Source organism: Diadema antillarum, unplaced genomic scaffold, assembly GCF_040938485.1.
Source record: "Diadema antillarum isolate AM-2024a unplaced genomic scaffold, OU_Dant_1.0 seq00000731_RagTag, whole genome shotgun sequence".
In the NCBI taxonomy this organism is placed as follows: Eukaryota; Metazoa; Echinodermata; class Echinoidea; order Diadematoida; family Diadematidae; genus Diadema; species Diadema antillarum.
Window position 1 is genome coordinate 312,142 of NW_027271632.1, and position 15,394 is coordinate 327,535.

The window sequence follows — 15,394 nt, forward strand, 5'->3', positions numbered from 1 at the left end:
ATACACTGGAGTTCAAGTTTGATGGCATAGATCTGATCTTTCACGTTACCATTACACTCATTCATCACTACACTGGAGTTCAAGTTTGATGGCATAGATCAGATCTCTCATGTTACCACTACACTCAATCAGCAATACACTGGAGTTCAGGTCTGATGGCATAGATCAGATCCTTCAAGTTACCACTACACTCAATCAGCAATACACTGGAGTTCAAGTTTGATGGTAAAGATCAGATCCTTCATGTTACCACTACACTCAATCAGCAATACACTGGAGTTCAAGTTTGATGGCATAGATCTGATCTTTCACGTTACCATTACACTCATTCATCACTACACTGGAGTTCAAGTTTGATGGCATAGATCAGATCTCTCATGTTACCACTACACTCAATCAGCAATACACTGGAGTTCAGGTCTGATGGCATAGATCAGATCCTTCAAGTTACCACTACACTCAATCAGCAATACACTGGAGTTCAGGCCTGATGGCATAGATCAGATCATTCGAGTTACCACTACACTCAATCAGCAATACACTGGAGTTCAGGTTTGATGGCATAGATCAGATCCTTCAAGTTACCACTACACTCAATCAGCACTACACTGGAGTTCAAGTTTGATGGTAAAGATCAGATCCTTCATGTTACCACTACACTCAATCAGCAATACACTGGAGTTCAAGTTTGATGGCATTTTAGATCAGATTCTTCACATTACTGCTACACTCAATCAGCAATACACTGGAGTTCAAGTTTGATGGTGAAGATCAGATCCTTCATGTTACCACTACACTCAATCAGCAACACACTGGAGTTCAAGTTTGATGGCATAGATAAGATCCTTCACATTACCACTACACTCAATCAGCAATACACTGGAGCTCCACTCCCCTAGCAATCTCCATGCACCAAAGATATACAAGAGCTTGGTAAGCTGGCTTTTACATGGTTCCTGAGGAATAGTGGTCCTCCAAAACTTCCACGGAGGTCATTAGTATTGTATCATACACATTGTACGTATACTCATCTCATCAAAAGATACTATACAGTACTTGTTTCTTTTGTCTCATTCTGCTCACCCTTTTTCCTATAAACAGTAACCACTTGAATGTTACTCAGCCATCTTCGCATAGATGGAACGGAAGGAAGGGTAAAAATTCCCTGGCAATACTCATAAGCACGGTGACTTTGGTGATAGAGTGATAATGCCAAAACCTTATCAGTAAGAGTCCAGCGTCTTCCTCTTGATCGTTTACGTCTTGCTGCATTTTTCAACTGTGAAGCGAAAAAAGACAGTGCTGGTCCTTCCAGATAATCCCCTGCTTGTTTGATAAGATCAGATACTTTGGGGCGCTTTTCAGCTTTCTTTCTCGTTGATTGCTCTGATGTTTTTGCCTTTTTTTTCTTGATAGAAGAGGTACGTTGTCGTTCTTTCTTTTGGGGTCTGCAGTAATTTCCACGAGGTGTTTGAGTAGTGCGAGAGCGAGTGAGAGGTTTACTCTTTGATTGTTTGGAAAGGCAGTATAAATGGTCATGTCCAAATGAATTAGTGTCCTTCTCAACTGTAGCTGTAAAAACGAAAAGCAGGAATATATATGTATTAAAGCATGATTCAATGATATTCTAACAAAACCATATTATAATCATAATTTGATGTTGTTATTCCAATAATTAAATTCAATCACGGAATCAATTACTAAATGTTCAAAAACTGAAGGTCAACTTTGTCACATTAATTCAAATATTGAGGTTGTCTACTGTATACCCCATATATTTAGCAAATCTAAGTTTTCGCCAGTCAGGACTTCCAGACAATTTAGGGAGTGGTTAATATGCGATTGTGGAATACAGTACCGAACGGAAAAATGTATGCATGCACACCACACTCATGTCGGGATCAGAGTTAATAATAATAATATGATAATAAAGTACATTTATAATGCGCCGTATCTATCATTAATGATACTCTCGGCGCATGAGAGCCGAGTTAATATCTTTGTGTGTTCTTACATTCATGAAGGGCACCTGACTCGCAAAATTCGTGAAAACAAAAAACCTCATGGAATATTCGGCGTTTATAGTACTGCATATGCCTAATATTTTGCAAGGTTTTTTTTTTTTTTTGCGAATTTCGCGAGTCAGGTGCTATTCGTGAAATTAAAGACACGCAAAGATATTGACTCTGATCCCAATGTGGATGTGACGTACGCATGTACATTTCTCCGTTCAGTACAAAACTTCCTGATCGCAAATCTAACAACTCACGAAAACATCCAAAATTCCTGATTCGCGAAAATTTAGACTCACAAAATATATGACGTATACAGTAGTTACATAGATCAGATAACTTAAGATTACTATAATCAAATATTTCATTCAAATGGTATATGAAACCCATTAGAGGCAATGATTGAGTGTGCTCAAGGTAAACAAAATGAAAAAAAGGAGGATACAAAAAACACATTTAACATGAGAAAGATTTAAAACAAAATAAATGTCAATGTTCAACTGAATTTGATTTGAACAGTATAGAAATTATGCTTTTCCATGATATACCTGTACAAGTGATCACATGTCATGGGATTTCTTTTCTCTCACAATTCTACAAGAAGAAAATGACATAATATCTATCAAATATGTACACTTCCTTCTTCCCACGGAGGTAAATACATTCTATTAATGCAAATAGATTTACCTGTTTGCTTGTTGGTATCATCAAATACAGACTGCGAGGTTTCGGTTTCCCTGCTGAGTAAATTGTGTGGAGTAGCACTCTCTGGAGGACTTGGTTTATAGATGGCTGGAACATCATGCCAAATCAGCTGATCCTCGGTCTGTGTGTTTGAGAGCTGGCCTGATTTGAAATGTTCAGAATGTACAGGAAACAGAAGTCACATTCAAAATATAAAAGGAATATATCTAATGCATGTTACATTCAATGAACGAGGATTGTGAACAAAGTAAAATAAGCTAAGAAAGGAGAGTTAGGAGAGTACCAATGTGGATTGAGTGAAAGCAGCACCATTAGTGGAACACATCAGTGAAGGCTTGAGGAAAATCAGACAATTGATACAAAAGTTATGAATTTTAAAGTTTTGGTGCTGTAATGACTGGATAAGGAGACTACTAGAGAACATGATGTCATGTGTGGACAATAACATAAAGAAAATATCATAAAGGGAAATCCACAAAAAAAAAATCATGAATGTTACACATTCCATCAACTTGAGACTGACATTTGCTAAGGATAGCAATTATTCCCCCAGCTTTCTGAAAGCAGTTAGTCAAGAACTAAAAGAAGCTGTAAAAAAATGCACAAATACAGCTGTAGTGAACGATCATGGTTGCAATGGTACATGATTTTGCACGAGGTGAAAGATAAAGGTACTCAACTCAACAAGACAAAGCCGAGTTGACTGGTGTACCTCCCTTTCATTCAGTGTAAAATCATGTTCCATAGCACAAGTAAAGACTACACTATTTGTTGTATACAACACCAGTGTTCAAGCGTTGCAGGCAGTAAAAATAGACACATGGCTCTCTACCAATGAGACTGCAGGATTCTCTTGACCCCACAATGAAACCTTTACCTGAATGTCACATAACGAGCAATCAACCAATCGGAGAGTTACATTCTTTGTAGGTGTTGTATAAAACAAATTATTAATGTTCAACTAAATCCAATTTGAACTGGATATTCAATTCTGAATTGAATTTGATTTGAACTGGATAGAGGTACTTTTCCATGATTTGTTTTCTAAACCCCATTGATAAAAGGAGTTGAAAAGATAAGTATTGTGAACGGACAGTCAGTGCATGTGTGTCTATTCCAAGTTGCAGATGTACAATCATACATTGTTGGTATGAGATGAGTAGGGTAGGGGCACAGGAAATAGAACCAACATACCTACATTAGTGACTTTTCCAGCATTGAATGGAGAGAAAGACGTGTAGGAACTTCCAGCCTTTCATCATTCTTATGAAAATAATTGTCTTGTACACTTTCTTCTCACAAAAGAGGTACTGTAAATACAAACTTATCACTGCAAGCTGGCTTACTGCTTTGCTACTTGGCATCATTTGACACAGACTATGAGGGGTTCTGCCTCCCTTTCATGTGACATTCATGGACTAACACTCATTGCAGGAATTTTCCATGATTTATATTGCAGAAGTGATAATGTTAAGGGATTTCTATTCTCTCATAGTTCAAAGTACATGCCATATATGATATGTATGATGTATGATGTATGATATATACACTTGTTTCTTACAAGGGAGGTAAATAATCTATTAATGCAAATGGCCTTACCTGATAATTTAATACAGGTTGTGGAGTTTTTTTTTAAATCTTCATTTTGAGTGATCTGCCTAAATTTACATTCTTTGGAGGATTAGGTACACATGTTCTAATGTGGTTTGAAGAGCATCACTATTGAATCCATTCTCAGTTTGCATACTGGAGAAATTGCCTGGTTCTACGTGTTCAGAATAGAGTTGACCAAAAAAAAACATATTTTAGAACACAAATTTTCCTATGAAATGCTTTTAGATGATTCATCTGTAGAAGTTATAAGATGTCAATGCAATTGCCATCTTTTCATAATTCAAGTATGAATAAATGTCAATCTACTTACATCTGCTTCTTACAAGGGAAGAAAATACATTAGAGCAGACTTGTGTAAATGCAAATGGCTTACCTTCTTGCGTATTTGTATCTTTCAATACAGCTTGAGGGGTTTCTGAGCTCCCTTTGACTAACGAGCGTGGATTACCCCTCTTTGGAGGATTGGTTGTTTTAAAGATAGTTGGAACGGCATTCCAATTTAGACGATTCTTGGTCTTCTTGTTGGAGAACTGGCTTGTTTCGAAGTGTTCAGAACACAGTCGGCAGTTGTTTGAGAGGTACAATGGAGTGTCATCAAACTTGATTAACAGATCTTTGCGGCCAGTATTCTGGATCCACTTCCGACTTCTGAATACAAATTGAAAGAAGGAAGACTTAAATCACGGTGCTTTTTCCTACTCACACTCATTTTCTCAAGATGTCAGGGAACCAACATGTTCACATAGAAAAAAAAATGCTCCGAGACATACATGTACATCTGTATTGACTAGTAATGAATACTATCATTTCAATTTCAAGAACATGAAGTGACCCAGGGGCATTGCACTCACGTAAGCATCGCAAGTTCATGTTTCACATAAAAGCAGGTTTGCAGGCTTTCCATTTTGTACATGAGCAGAAACAAGGCAATCTGGGCCCCGTTTTATCAAAAGATAAAATCGATTTTAAATTTCCTTACCACACAAGCTGCCATAGACTTACAGTTGAAATCAACTTTAAAATCAATTTTAACTCTTCATAAAACAGGGCCCAGTACTAACCACCATGTCCAGTTTTGACTTCACTGAGATAAGTTTTGATGTACCAGTAATGATTATTCATGTAATTTACGTGTGATGTAATCTTTATGAATGAGGATTGTCAGCACATCCACCTGAGAGCCATAAAGGCCCAAATTCACAAAGGTGGTACAATGGACAAAAAACATGGAGCGCCAAGTGTCGCATGGAATATTTTGTTATGAAATCAGTAATTTCGTCAATGAAATGATTATTTTGTAACAAAATGGCAACATTTTGTAACTAAATGAACATTTCGTCCATGAAATAATAATTTCATTAACGAAACAATCATTTTGTCGACGAAATGACCAATTTCGTAACGAAATATTCTGTGCAACACTTGGCGCGCCATGGTTTTTGTCCATGGTTTAAACCATGGTTTCATTTGTACCACCTTCATGAATTCAGGCCAAAGTGTTTATTGAAGGTCACTTGCAAATGGGCACCACAGTGGTGTCTATCACAGACTTTTGTCTCTCTCTGAAAGAGAACCACAAAAGCAAAAAAAAATAAAAAATAAATAAATAAAAAATAAAAAATCTGTCTAAGTAGCCACATAAGTGTGCTTCTACTTCATCTCTGCCACCTTCAATCCTGGAAATTTTTGCAGATCATGAGATTGTGAACCATCATGGTACAAAGTAGTAAATGTGTATTTTGGGGACTGGACTGTACTACTGTAAAACATGATATATTTGCGACATGAAATTCATGCTGACGGCCTCTTCTGTGGCAAGAAATTTTCGCGAATGCCACTGCCGTGCAATGCATACAGTGTAGAAAAGAACTTTTGGGGGCATTTTATTTTCGCGAATCTTAAAAAATGCATGCGAACATTCCTCGTTTTACAGTATATAAAGTGCCATGAATATGGTGATAGATGAATTCTACAACTTAGGTGTGAGTAAATATGTAGAGTTTTTTTTTTCTTTTTAATTTAAATGATAAGTGTTGTGCACTCAGATTTATTCAGAATATTTGGTCAATCTGAAATGTGGAGAAAATTTACTAAGACTTGGGAAAGGGGCACAGAGGGGGAGGGGAGGGTTAAGCAAGAGAGATTTTTGCTAATAATGATCTTGTGCACACTTTGTTGAGTGAAATCATGTCCACATAAAGTCAAGGTGCTTTACTACTTCACCCTGCTTAGACCAGTCCTGGAATATGAAAGCATAATCTGGGATCCCTTCATCCAGGCAAACATCATGAAGCTGGAAATGATTCAGAGAAGGTATGCAAGCTTCGTCTGCAATGACCATCACAGAACAAGCAGTGTCACAGCCATGCTTCAAAAACTTCAATGGCCATCCCTGCAAGAAAGAAGAGCGCAGGCAAAGGTCGCAATGATGTTCTGCATCAATTGTAAAGAACTCAATGATATCATTCCCTGCGGCATTTTTGAGTTCATCTTTACCTCAGCAAAGAGGGGCCATGACCAGAAACTTCACGTATCATTTGCAAGAACACTTCTTCCTAGATGCAACCAGGCTTTGAAACTCATTACCCCAGGCCACCATCTCCTCTACCTCTCTGTCAATCTTCCTAAGTATAAGAGAGAGGTACTCAAGATCCAGCTCTTAACCACTATCAAGACACAGATGCCTGTTTGTTTGTTTTTTAGCTGCACATGTACATACTGACATAGTTCAATAGTAACATTTGACTTTTCATAATCCAGACACTGTACATATGCCTGCACAGCACAACATACAACGGTGGCCTGTTCTAAAATCTTAGTGAAGAAGAAGAACCCGAAGAAGCCTTTTCAAGAAGATATTTGAAATTATAGTCTAGATCACCTAGATTGCTACTTGATAAGAGGTTGAAAGGAAGAGGTGTCATGCACATATTCACACAATTTTTCTTCTTTTTTATTTCCGCCTTTAAAATCTCTGGTCCAGACTCCAAATCTTGTGTGGGTGGGGGGTGGGGAAGTCCCCCTTCCTCTACCACCCCCCAACTTGCCTTGCCATTGGCTATGCCGCGCCGGTGCACTAACCGCGGTTAGGCTGGGTTCACATAGGAGTATACTATTCGGGTATACAGTGCACATTTTCGAGGACACGCGTACAGTGCACTCCCGTTACAACGAACACGGTTATAACGAAATTTCATTATAACGAAGTAAATCTTCTGGTCCCAAAATTATCACCATTAAAGTCTATGGTACAAAATTCGCTTATAACGAACACGGTTATAGCGAAATTTCCGTTATAACGAAGTCTTTTCCGAGCGCCACGACAAAGAAAAACAAAAGAAATGTGCTCTGTTATAACGAAATGCGAATTGCTTTCGAAAATACGTAGCGGAACAAGCATTTATAGCGTCTCTGCATGGGTGAAACGCTTCACACCACTGTGTGTTCGCTCCTTGTGTCACACACAGTTTCTGAGGGGAACTTGCGTTTATTATTGTTATACAGTTATCCCATCACATTTCACATAGCTTTACAGTGTATGATGAGTATTCAGCAAACATAATATGATATATATACGCGGTTCCTTGTTTTCTTTATATAATGTGTTTGTTCGGTTATAACGAAATTTCGTTATAACGGAAGAAAACTGCCGGTCCCGAGCATTTCGTTATAACGGGAGTGCACTGTATAGCTTGAATCGCATAATAGGATTTCCTAATATCGGGTCACATAAAAGGGCACTATTCAAAAATGCTGTATAGCTGCGTATAGTATATAGTATAGTGGGAATCGTGCTCGTTCGATTTTCGTGCAGTGTATACCATCCTGTTCAGGTGTAGCAGCTGGTGTTCTGAATGTGTGCTTTGGTCAAATATGGTAAGTTACAAATTATAGGATTTCTTGGTACTCATTTTATTGGAATTACTTGATTACTTAATTATTCTTATAATACGTTGAAAAAAAGGTGGAAATAGATTAAATCCAAGAAAATATTGTTTACAAAATGATTTCTTTATTATTTCACTTTTGCTATGAGTTCACAGAGCTGGGATGGGGGAGTGGAATTAAGCTACCCCCCCCCCCATAAAAAAAAAAAACTACATTGATCATCAAAGCAAAAATAAGAATAAATGATACATATTTGAAATGTTAAAATAAATATTTGGAAACATAACTACAGTATTTCCAGTCACATTCACCCTTCCCCTGCCCCTGCCCCATCCCCACCCTCCCCCCCCCCAAAAAAAAAAAACCAACAAAATTTTAGTTTTTTAGTGTGTAAAATCATATGGCTCAAATAACCCCATCTCGATCGACTGACTGAACAAACCCCATCGAAAAATTCATTAGAAGTTGTTTAAGAAGTTCAATAATTTGAAGAGGTGATTTTTCTGCTTTAAGTTAGTCCAAAACAAGTTTATTTTCCAATATCAATAAGTTATATAGAATTTTTTTTCTTTTTTATTTAACAGAAATTAACTTTAGGTAGGCACCAAAAGAATATTAAAGGACAAGTTCACCTTCATAGACATGTGGGTTGAGTGAATGCAGCAATATTAGTAGGACACATCAATGAGAGATTGAGGAAAATTGGGCAATTCGTTCAAAAGTTATGAAATTTTTAAGTTTCTGCTCAGTCATGGCTGGATGAGAAGACTACAATAGCTTGTGATGTCATATGAGTACAACTATATAAAGAAAGAAAAAAAGAAAATTCAAGATACTCTCAATTTTCTCACACAATAAAAGAACACTCGACTTCTCTCTTTCAGAAGTCGGGGGGAATAATATTACCCCTAACATAATGTAAGTCAGTAACAAGTCGGAGAAATGTGCACTTTATTCAAAAAGTCAAGTTTTGTGAAATTCTCTTTTTATTTTCCTGATATCGTTGTAAGCATATGAAATCATACGAGTGTAGTAGTCTTCTCCTCCAGCAGTGATTGCACAGATATTTTAAAAATTCATAACTTTTGAATGGATTGTTAAGATTTTCCCCAAACTTTCACTAATGTGTTCTACTGATTGTTGCCTTCACTCAATCCAAATGTATGAAGGTGAACTCGTCCTTTAAAGTAGGACACGCATGCTACTGAGTACCTTATGTGACCCACCATGCCCGTTTATAGAATGGGTAGCGAGAATCCTGCAATCTCATTGGTCAAGAGCTTTGTGTTTATTTATACTGGCCACACACTAAATCACCGTGGTAAACATGTTTATCGTGCACTTGTAGCAAGAGTACACACACTTGTAACTAAGGTTCACCCATCAAGCAAGCGTTTGCGCACTTAGTACGAGATGTCTATTGGCTAAAACAACCATGCATCAGTATACAAATGACCCACAGGTCCGAGTGCGTCAGTCAAAATTGTGTACATAAGGTCACTATGGAATGCTTAACCCACGAGGCGAAGCCGAGTGGGTTTAGGCTTAATTCCATAGTTACCGCATGCACACTATATTCCGACTGACGCACGAAAAGACATGTGCGTCATCTGATTTATAGAATGGGTAATTTTCTTGCCAAAAACCCATTTTTCTATCGTGTTACCGGATGACAAAATTACTGGATGCATTTCCATTTGGCTTGCCGTAAACGAGCGTGCATCAGTTTTTACTGGATGCATGGCTAACCTGAGCTGAGTGCGCGAACGCTTGCTTAGTGCGCGAACCTTTGTTACAAGAACGCGTACTCTTGCTACAAGTGCGCGATAACAGGTTTACCACTGTGACTCAGCGTGCAGCCAGTAAAAAGCAACACATAGCTCTCGACCAGTCAGATCGCAGGATTCTCGCTACCCATTCTATAATATTTACTGATGCATGGTTGGTCATGCATCCAGTAAGAACTGATGCATGGTTTTCGGGCTCTCGTCTACGGCAAGCCAAAACGCCCAAAAGGAAATGTATCCAGTAAATTTGTAATCATTCACAATATTACGAAGTTAAATTTAGCGCTTGAACAACTTGCTAGTACTTTAGTCAAGAAACGTAAGTGTACCGATATAGTGTAGTGATTATATGGAGCATTTGGCTTGCCATACGTTCGTGCGGTCATTTTTCAAATGAAGGCGGCGATGAATTGGGGAGCGCTGCAAAGAAGTGGAGGAAACAACCAGAAAACAGGAGGAAACAGTGGAGGAGGTGAGTCAAAATGTTTACTGATTAATCCTGTATATATTTTTTCCAGATTGGTTTGAAAACCAAGCTGGAATAAATAATAAATATTAATATAAACAAGGAAAAGTAGAAATTATGCGGTGCGTAAAATATGTCCCCGCCGGAAGTAGCATTTAGTAGCAAAATGTACAATATCGGTAAAAAATCAAGGTCAAAGGTCAAAGAAGTCAAAGGTCAAAATTCTGTGTAGAAGTTTTGAAGCCCTCACTTAGTGCCATCACAAAAAGCAAATGGAATCGAAATCGGGTTAGAAATGGCAAAGAAGTAGCATTTTGTAGCCAATGTACAATATAGGTCAAAAATCAAGGTCAAAGGTCAAAGAAGTCAACGGTCAAAATTCTGTGTAGAAGTTTTGAAGCCCTCACCTAGTGCCATCACAAAAAGCAAACGGAATCGAAATCGGGTTAGAAATGGCGAAGGAGTAGCATTTTGTAGCCAATGTACAATATAGGTCAAAAATCAAGGTCAAAGGTCAAAGAAGTCAAAGGTCAAAATTCTGTGTAGAAGTTTTGAAGCCCTCACCTAGTGCCATCACATAAAGAAAACGGAATCGAAATCGGGTTAGAAATGGCAAAGGAGGAGCATTTCGTAGCCAATGTACAACATAGGTCAAAAATCAAGGTCAAAGGTCAAAGAAGTCAAGGGTCAAAATTCTGTGTAGAAGTTTTGAAGCCCTCACCTAGACTGTAGTGCCATCACATAAAGCAAATGGAAATGAAATTGGGTTAGAAATGGCAAAGGAGTGTTTACTTAGCATTTTGTAGCAAAATGTACAATGCAGGTCAAAAATCAAGGTCAAAGGTCAAAGAAGTCAAAGGTCAAAATTCTGTGTAGAAGTTTTGAAGCCCTCACCTAGTGCCTTCACATGAAGCAAACGGAATCGAAATCGGGTTAGAAATGGCGAAGGAGTAGCATTTTGTAGCCAATGTACAATAAAGGTCAAAAATCAAGGTCAAAGGTCAAAGAAGTCAAAGGTCAAAATTCTGTGTAGAAGTTTTGAAGCCCTCACCTAGTGTCATCACATAAAGCAAACGGAATCGAAATCAGGTTAGAAATGGCGAAGGAGTAGCATTTTGAAGCAAAATGTACAATATAGGTCAAAGGTCAAGGTCAAAGGTCACAACTGAAATTCTGTGTAGAAGTTTCAAAGCTCCCATGTAGTGCTATCATATAAAGCAAACAGAATCAAAATTGGCTCATAAATGACAGAGAAGTAGCAAATTGAACATTTTGATCACACACGGACGCACAGACAGACGGACGGACGGACAGACAGACACACGGACACACACACGTACGGAGCCCGTTTCATAGTCCCCTGCTCGAACTCGTTCGGCGGGGACAAAAAACATTTTTATGCGGGGGGGGGGGGGGGGGGGGGGAACTGGGTCGAAGTGGCGTTTCAGCCAGAACGGTGGAAACCGTCGCAATGGCGTACCAGTAATGTATCAATGGTGTCTGTCTATTAAGATTAAAGAAGCGAAAAACTGACCCAGCAAATGTCATTATCATAAATGAGAAGTTTTTCGTGGAATTTACAGACTTGTCGGTCAAATGACTATGAATATGAGGTAGGGGCGAGGAGAACGTCCAGCTCAAGCGTCGTCTCAAGCGTCCACGCTGCAAATCTAGCGTTAAAGCTCCCTGACCCTGAGGTATTACTATTAGTATTACTAGCATGCAGGGTCGAGGTGACTAGCCCGACTGGGCTGTGTATAAGAACTTCTAACAGCTGTTTAGTGTTAGTTAGGAGGTGAGCTGAGAGACGACCTCCCTGTGAGCTGTTGTTATTTTGTAGAAGCTAAACGTAACGGAATACACATAGAATAGTTAATTTACACAGTTGCAGCGATTGACCATGCAATGTTGACCGGGTAAAGATCGGTCTGTATCTTGTCGTCAGGTATATGACCCAGGGAGACTAGATCACTACTACGTCTGGCTTCATGGAATCCCCTCCCATATAAAAGTCTAAAAGTGACAGACGGAGTTTTTCGTCTAGAATCTAGCTAGCTTAGTAGCTATCTAACAGCAGCGATATGCCAGCCCGACCGGACCCCGCGCCCGCACCCGTACCGAGAGTATCGCGTAGCTGCGTAGCGACCCAGCAGGGCTGTGTGCACACTGTCAACCTAACCAGCAATCACTCACCTTTCGGGGTCCCTAGGAAATCTGAAAAATGACAAATCTGGCCGCTTGTTTTGACGATTTCTGCAGTGGATTGCCGAACAATAAGCGGTACTCTTCGAAGAAGCTTTCTTTGACGGGGATGACGCCATGACTCCGAGCTTATCGAAAATTAACACAACGAACACACGGAATGAGATTTGCTTCCTAAAATGGCGTCGGACGGCCCCGCGCCACTTACGCATGCTATCTGCAACCTGCTGCATGCACACCACTATGGAAGCAGGAGTATGGAAGCAGGAGCCCGTCAAAAACACGGATGCGATGCCCAGCGCGTGCCGCACCCGGTACCCCTCATCCATCCCAGTTCACGTCTCCCATAGTCTGGCTTCCAGACTGGATCTGCATGTATAGTATACGACGCAGGACCTTGCCGAAAAGGGCACAGTGAGGGGAGGGCGGCGCGCGGGCTGGTCTGACTTTAGTCGAAACGGAGATGACTTTTGTACACCTACCTCTCAGTACCGGTGGAATCGGGAGAGGGGACATTTTTTTTTAATATATAATGCAGTGTACATAGTAAATTAGGGCCAGAAAAAAAAAAAAAAGGTGCATGGTCAAGCGGTTTATTTATTTGTGTGCGTGTATGTGTGTGTGTGCGTGTGGGTGTGAATTATTTTGTGATACTTGTATACCAGAAGGTGTGCGGGTGAAGGCTTTTGGTTTTGTTTGTTTATTGTTTTTCATTTTGTCAGCTGAAAAAAAAAATCGGGAAAGTTGCAGCAGAAAGTTGCCCTGAACTCCCCCATCCAAGTACAATAGGCCTGGGTATTGTTTTTCATTTTGCTTGTCAGCTGAAAAAGCAAAACAAAACAAAAAACGGGGAAGTTGCAGCAGGAAGTTGCGCTGAACTCCCCCACCCCACGTTAAGAAAAAAACAAAGAAAGAAAACGGCACCGACCATGCCTCTGGGGATAAACGATGTCAGTTAGGAGCTCTGTCAGGACCCTGTTATTTTCTCAACAATGTTATCCAATCTATAAATATGTCATAACTATGGCAGATCCAGGGAGGACCAGTAGTCTTCACCGGGCGCATGCCCCTCCCTTTATTTTTTGTTGAAACTAAAAAGAAATAAAAAGAAAAATGGGGAGGGGTGCGTGCACCCCCGTAAAAGTGCCCCCTCTTTACAAAATCCCTGGATCCGATCCGCCCCTGGCTGTGATATTCCAAGGGTCTTACTTTATTTGTGAGAAATTATGGGGTATGGAAACCAGACTACATACTAGTATGCCTGAGCCCATATAGTCCAAGAGTATTAGTTTTAACCTGGACATTTTTGGTAACAAGCTGATTTTTTCGGGATAGGTCCAGAAAAACGTCTAGAATAACATACTAAAAGTCTTCATAAATCCTCTTTGAGCGTTTTCCACAATCCAAGATAGCGTCCAAAATGGCCGCCATTTCCAGAAATTCTTATAGCTTTTCAACCAGAGAACCCAAATACAAAATTTAAATGTCTAGATATATGTTTTGAAGCATGAAGAACTCAATAAAACACATATTAAGAAATGTTGATGCACGCAAGTACCGTAATCCAAGATGGCGTACAAAATGGTCGCCGTATTTCCTGAAATTCTTATAACTTTTTAGCCAGGTAACCTAAAATTAAAATTTAAATGTCTAAATATATGTTTTGAAGGATGAAGAACTCAATGAAATACATATCAAGAGTTGTTGAAGCACACAAGTACCGTAATCCAAGATGGCGTCCAAAATGGCCGCCATTTCCTGATTTTTTTTTTCTCATAATTTTGCGAGTAGATTTCAACTGTACACACTGGAATGTCGAAACACATACGTTTTGAGTCACAAGGAACCAAAATTAATATAATACTTATTCAGAGATATTGAAACACAAATAAAGCGCTTAAGCACTTTCAGAAAGCCAAAATGGTATTCAAAATGACTGCCATTTCCTGTTTTTCTCATAACCCTGAAACTAGGTAACCGTGATACGCACTTACATGTATGAATATATATTTTGAGACATAAGGAACCCAACGCACGTAGGTACAAATAAAACCACGTGAGTTCTTCGCAAAAGTCAAATGTTGCCCAAAATGGCCGCCGTTTGTTTATCAAAAATCGCTCGGCCCCTTTCCACAGACTTTGTACACTTTTGAGATTAACAAATTTCCAAATATGTCATCAAAAAGTGTGCACTAGATCTTTCACTAATACAAAATGAAAAGGTTAGTTCCCTCGTATTGGAGGGTAATTTGCCCTTTCTAATCCTTTCAGCGCTCACTTCCCCCAATTATAAATTAAATACCCCTTTAACAACTCCCAAATATTCCATCAAAATAAAATGTGTGCAAATGATATAATCATTTTCATTTCAATTCAAGTTTAAAAGCTCCCTCGTGCTGGAGGGGATGGGGATACTGAGACTATGAATGATATATACTCTTTGAGGAAGGACAATCAATATAACGCCAAGGGTACACTAGGCCGGCTAATGACGATCTATAGAAATACAAAACTCCCTCCATTCAAAAGTGATGCCCCCCACATCCTCTACTAGCTCATTGCCTTGAATATAGTCTTTATTCTACTTACACTTTTTAATAGAAACAAAAATCTAGTATCTCATCAACAGTGCGCACCACAAAACCCGTAACCTGAAAGAAAAAAATCTTCATTTTGTGGGAGGGCTCATCACCTCATACACCTCCCCCGCATATTTCCAT

At 39.2% G+C, this 15,394-nt stretch overlaps 1 protein-coding gene across 1 annotated transcript; it reads right to left on the bottom strand.

The window, feature by feature from the left end:
* Positions 1-392: 392 nt before the first annotated feature.
* Positions 393-13,003, bottom strand: LOC139738218 (uncharacterized). The gene is made up of 4 exons (XM_071648873.1): positions 12,666-13,003; positions 4,705-4,979; positions 2,700-2,858; positions 393-487 (listed from the first exon to the last, which is right to left on the bottom strand). Exons 1-4 carry the CDS (start codon positions 13,001-13,003, stop codon positions 393-395), a joined length of 867 nt encoding a protein of 288 aa, XP_071504974.1.
* Positions 13,004-15,394: the final 2,391 nt, after the last annotated feature.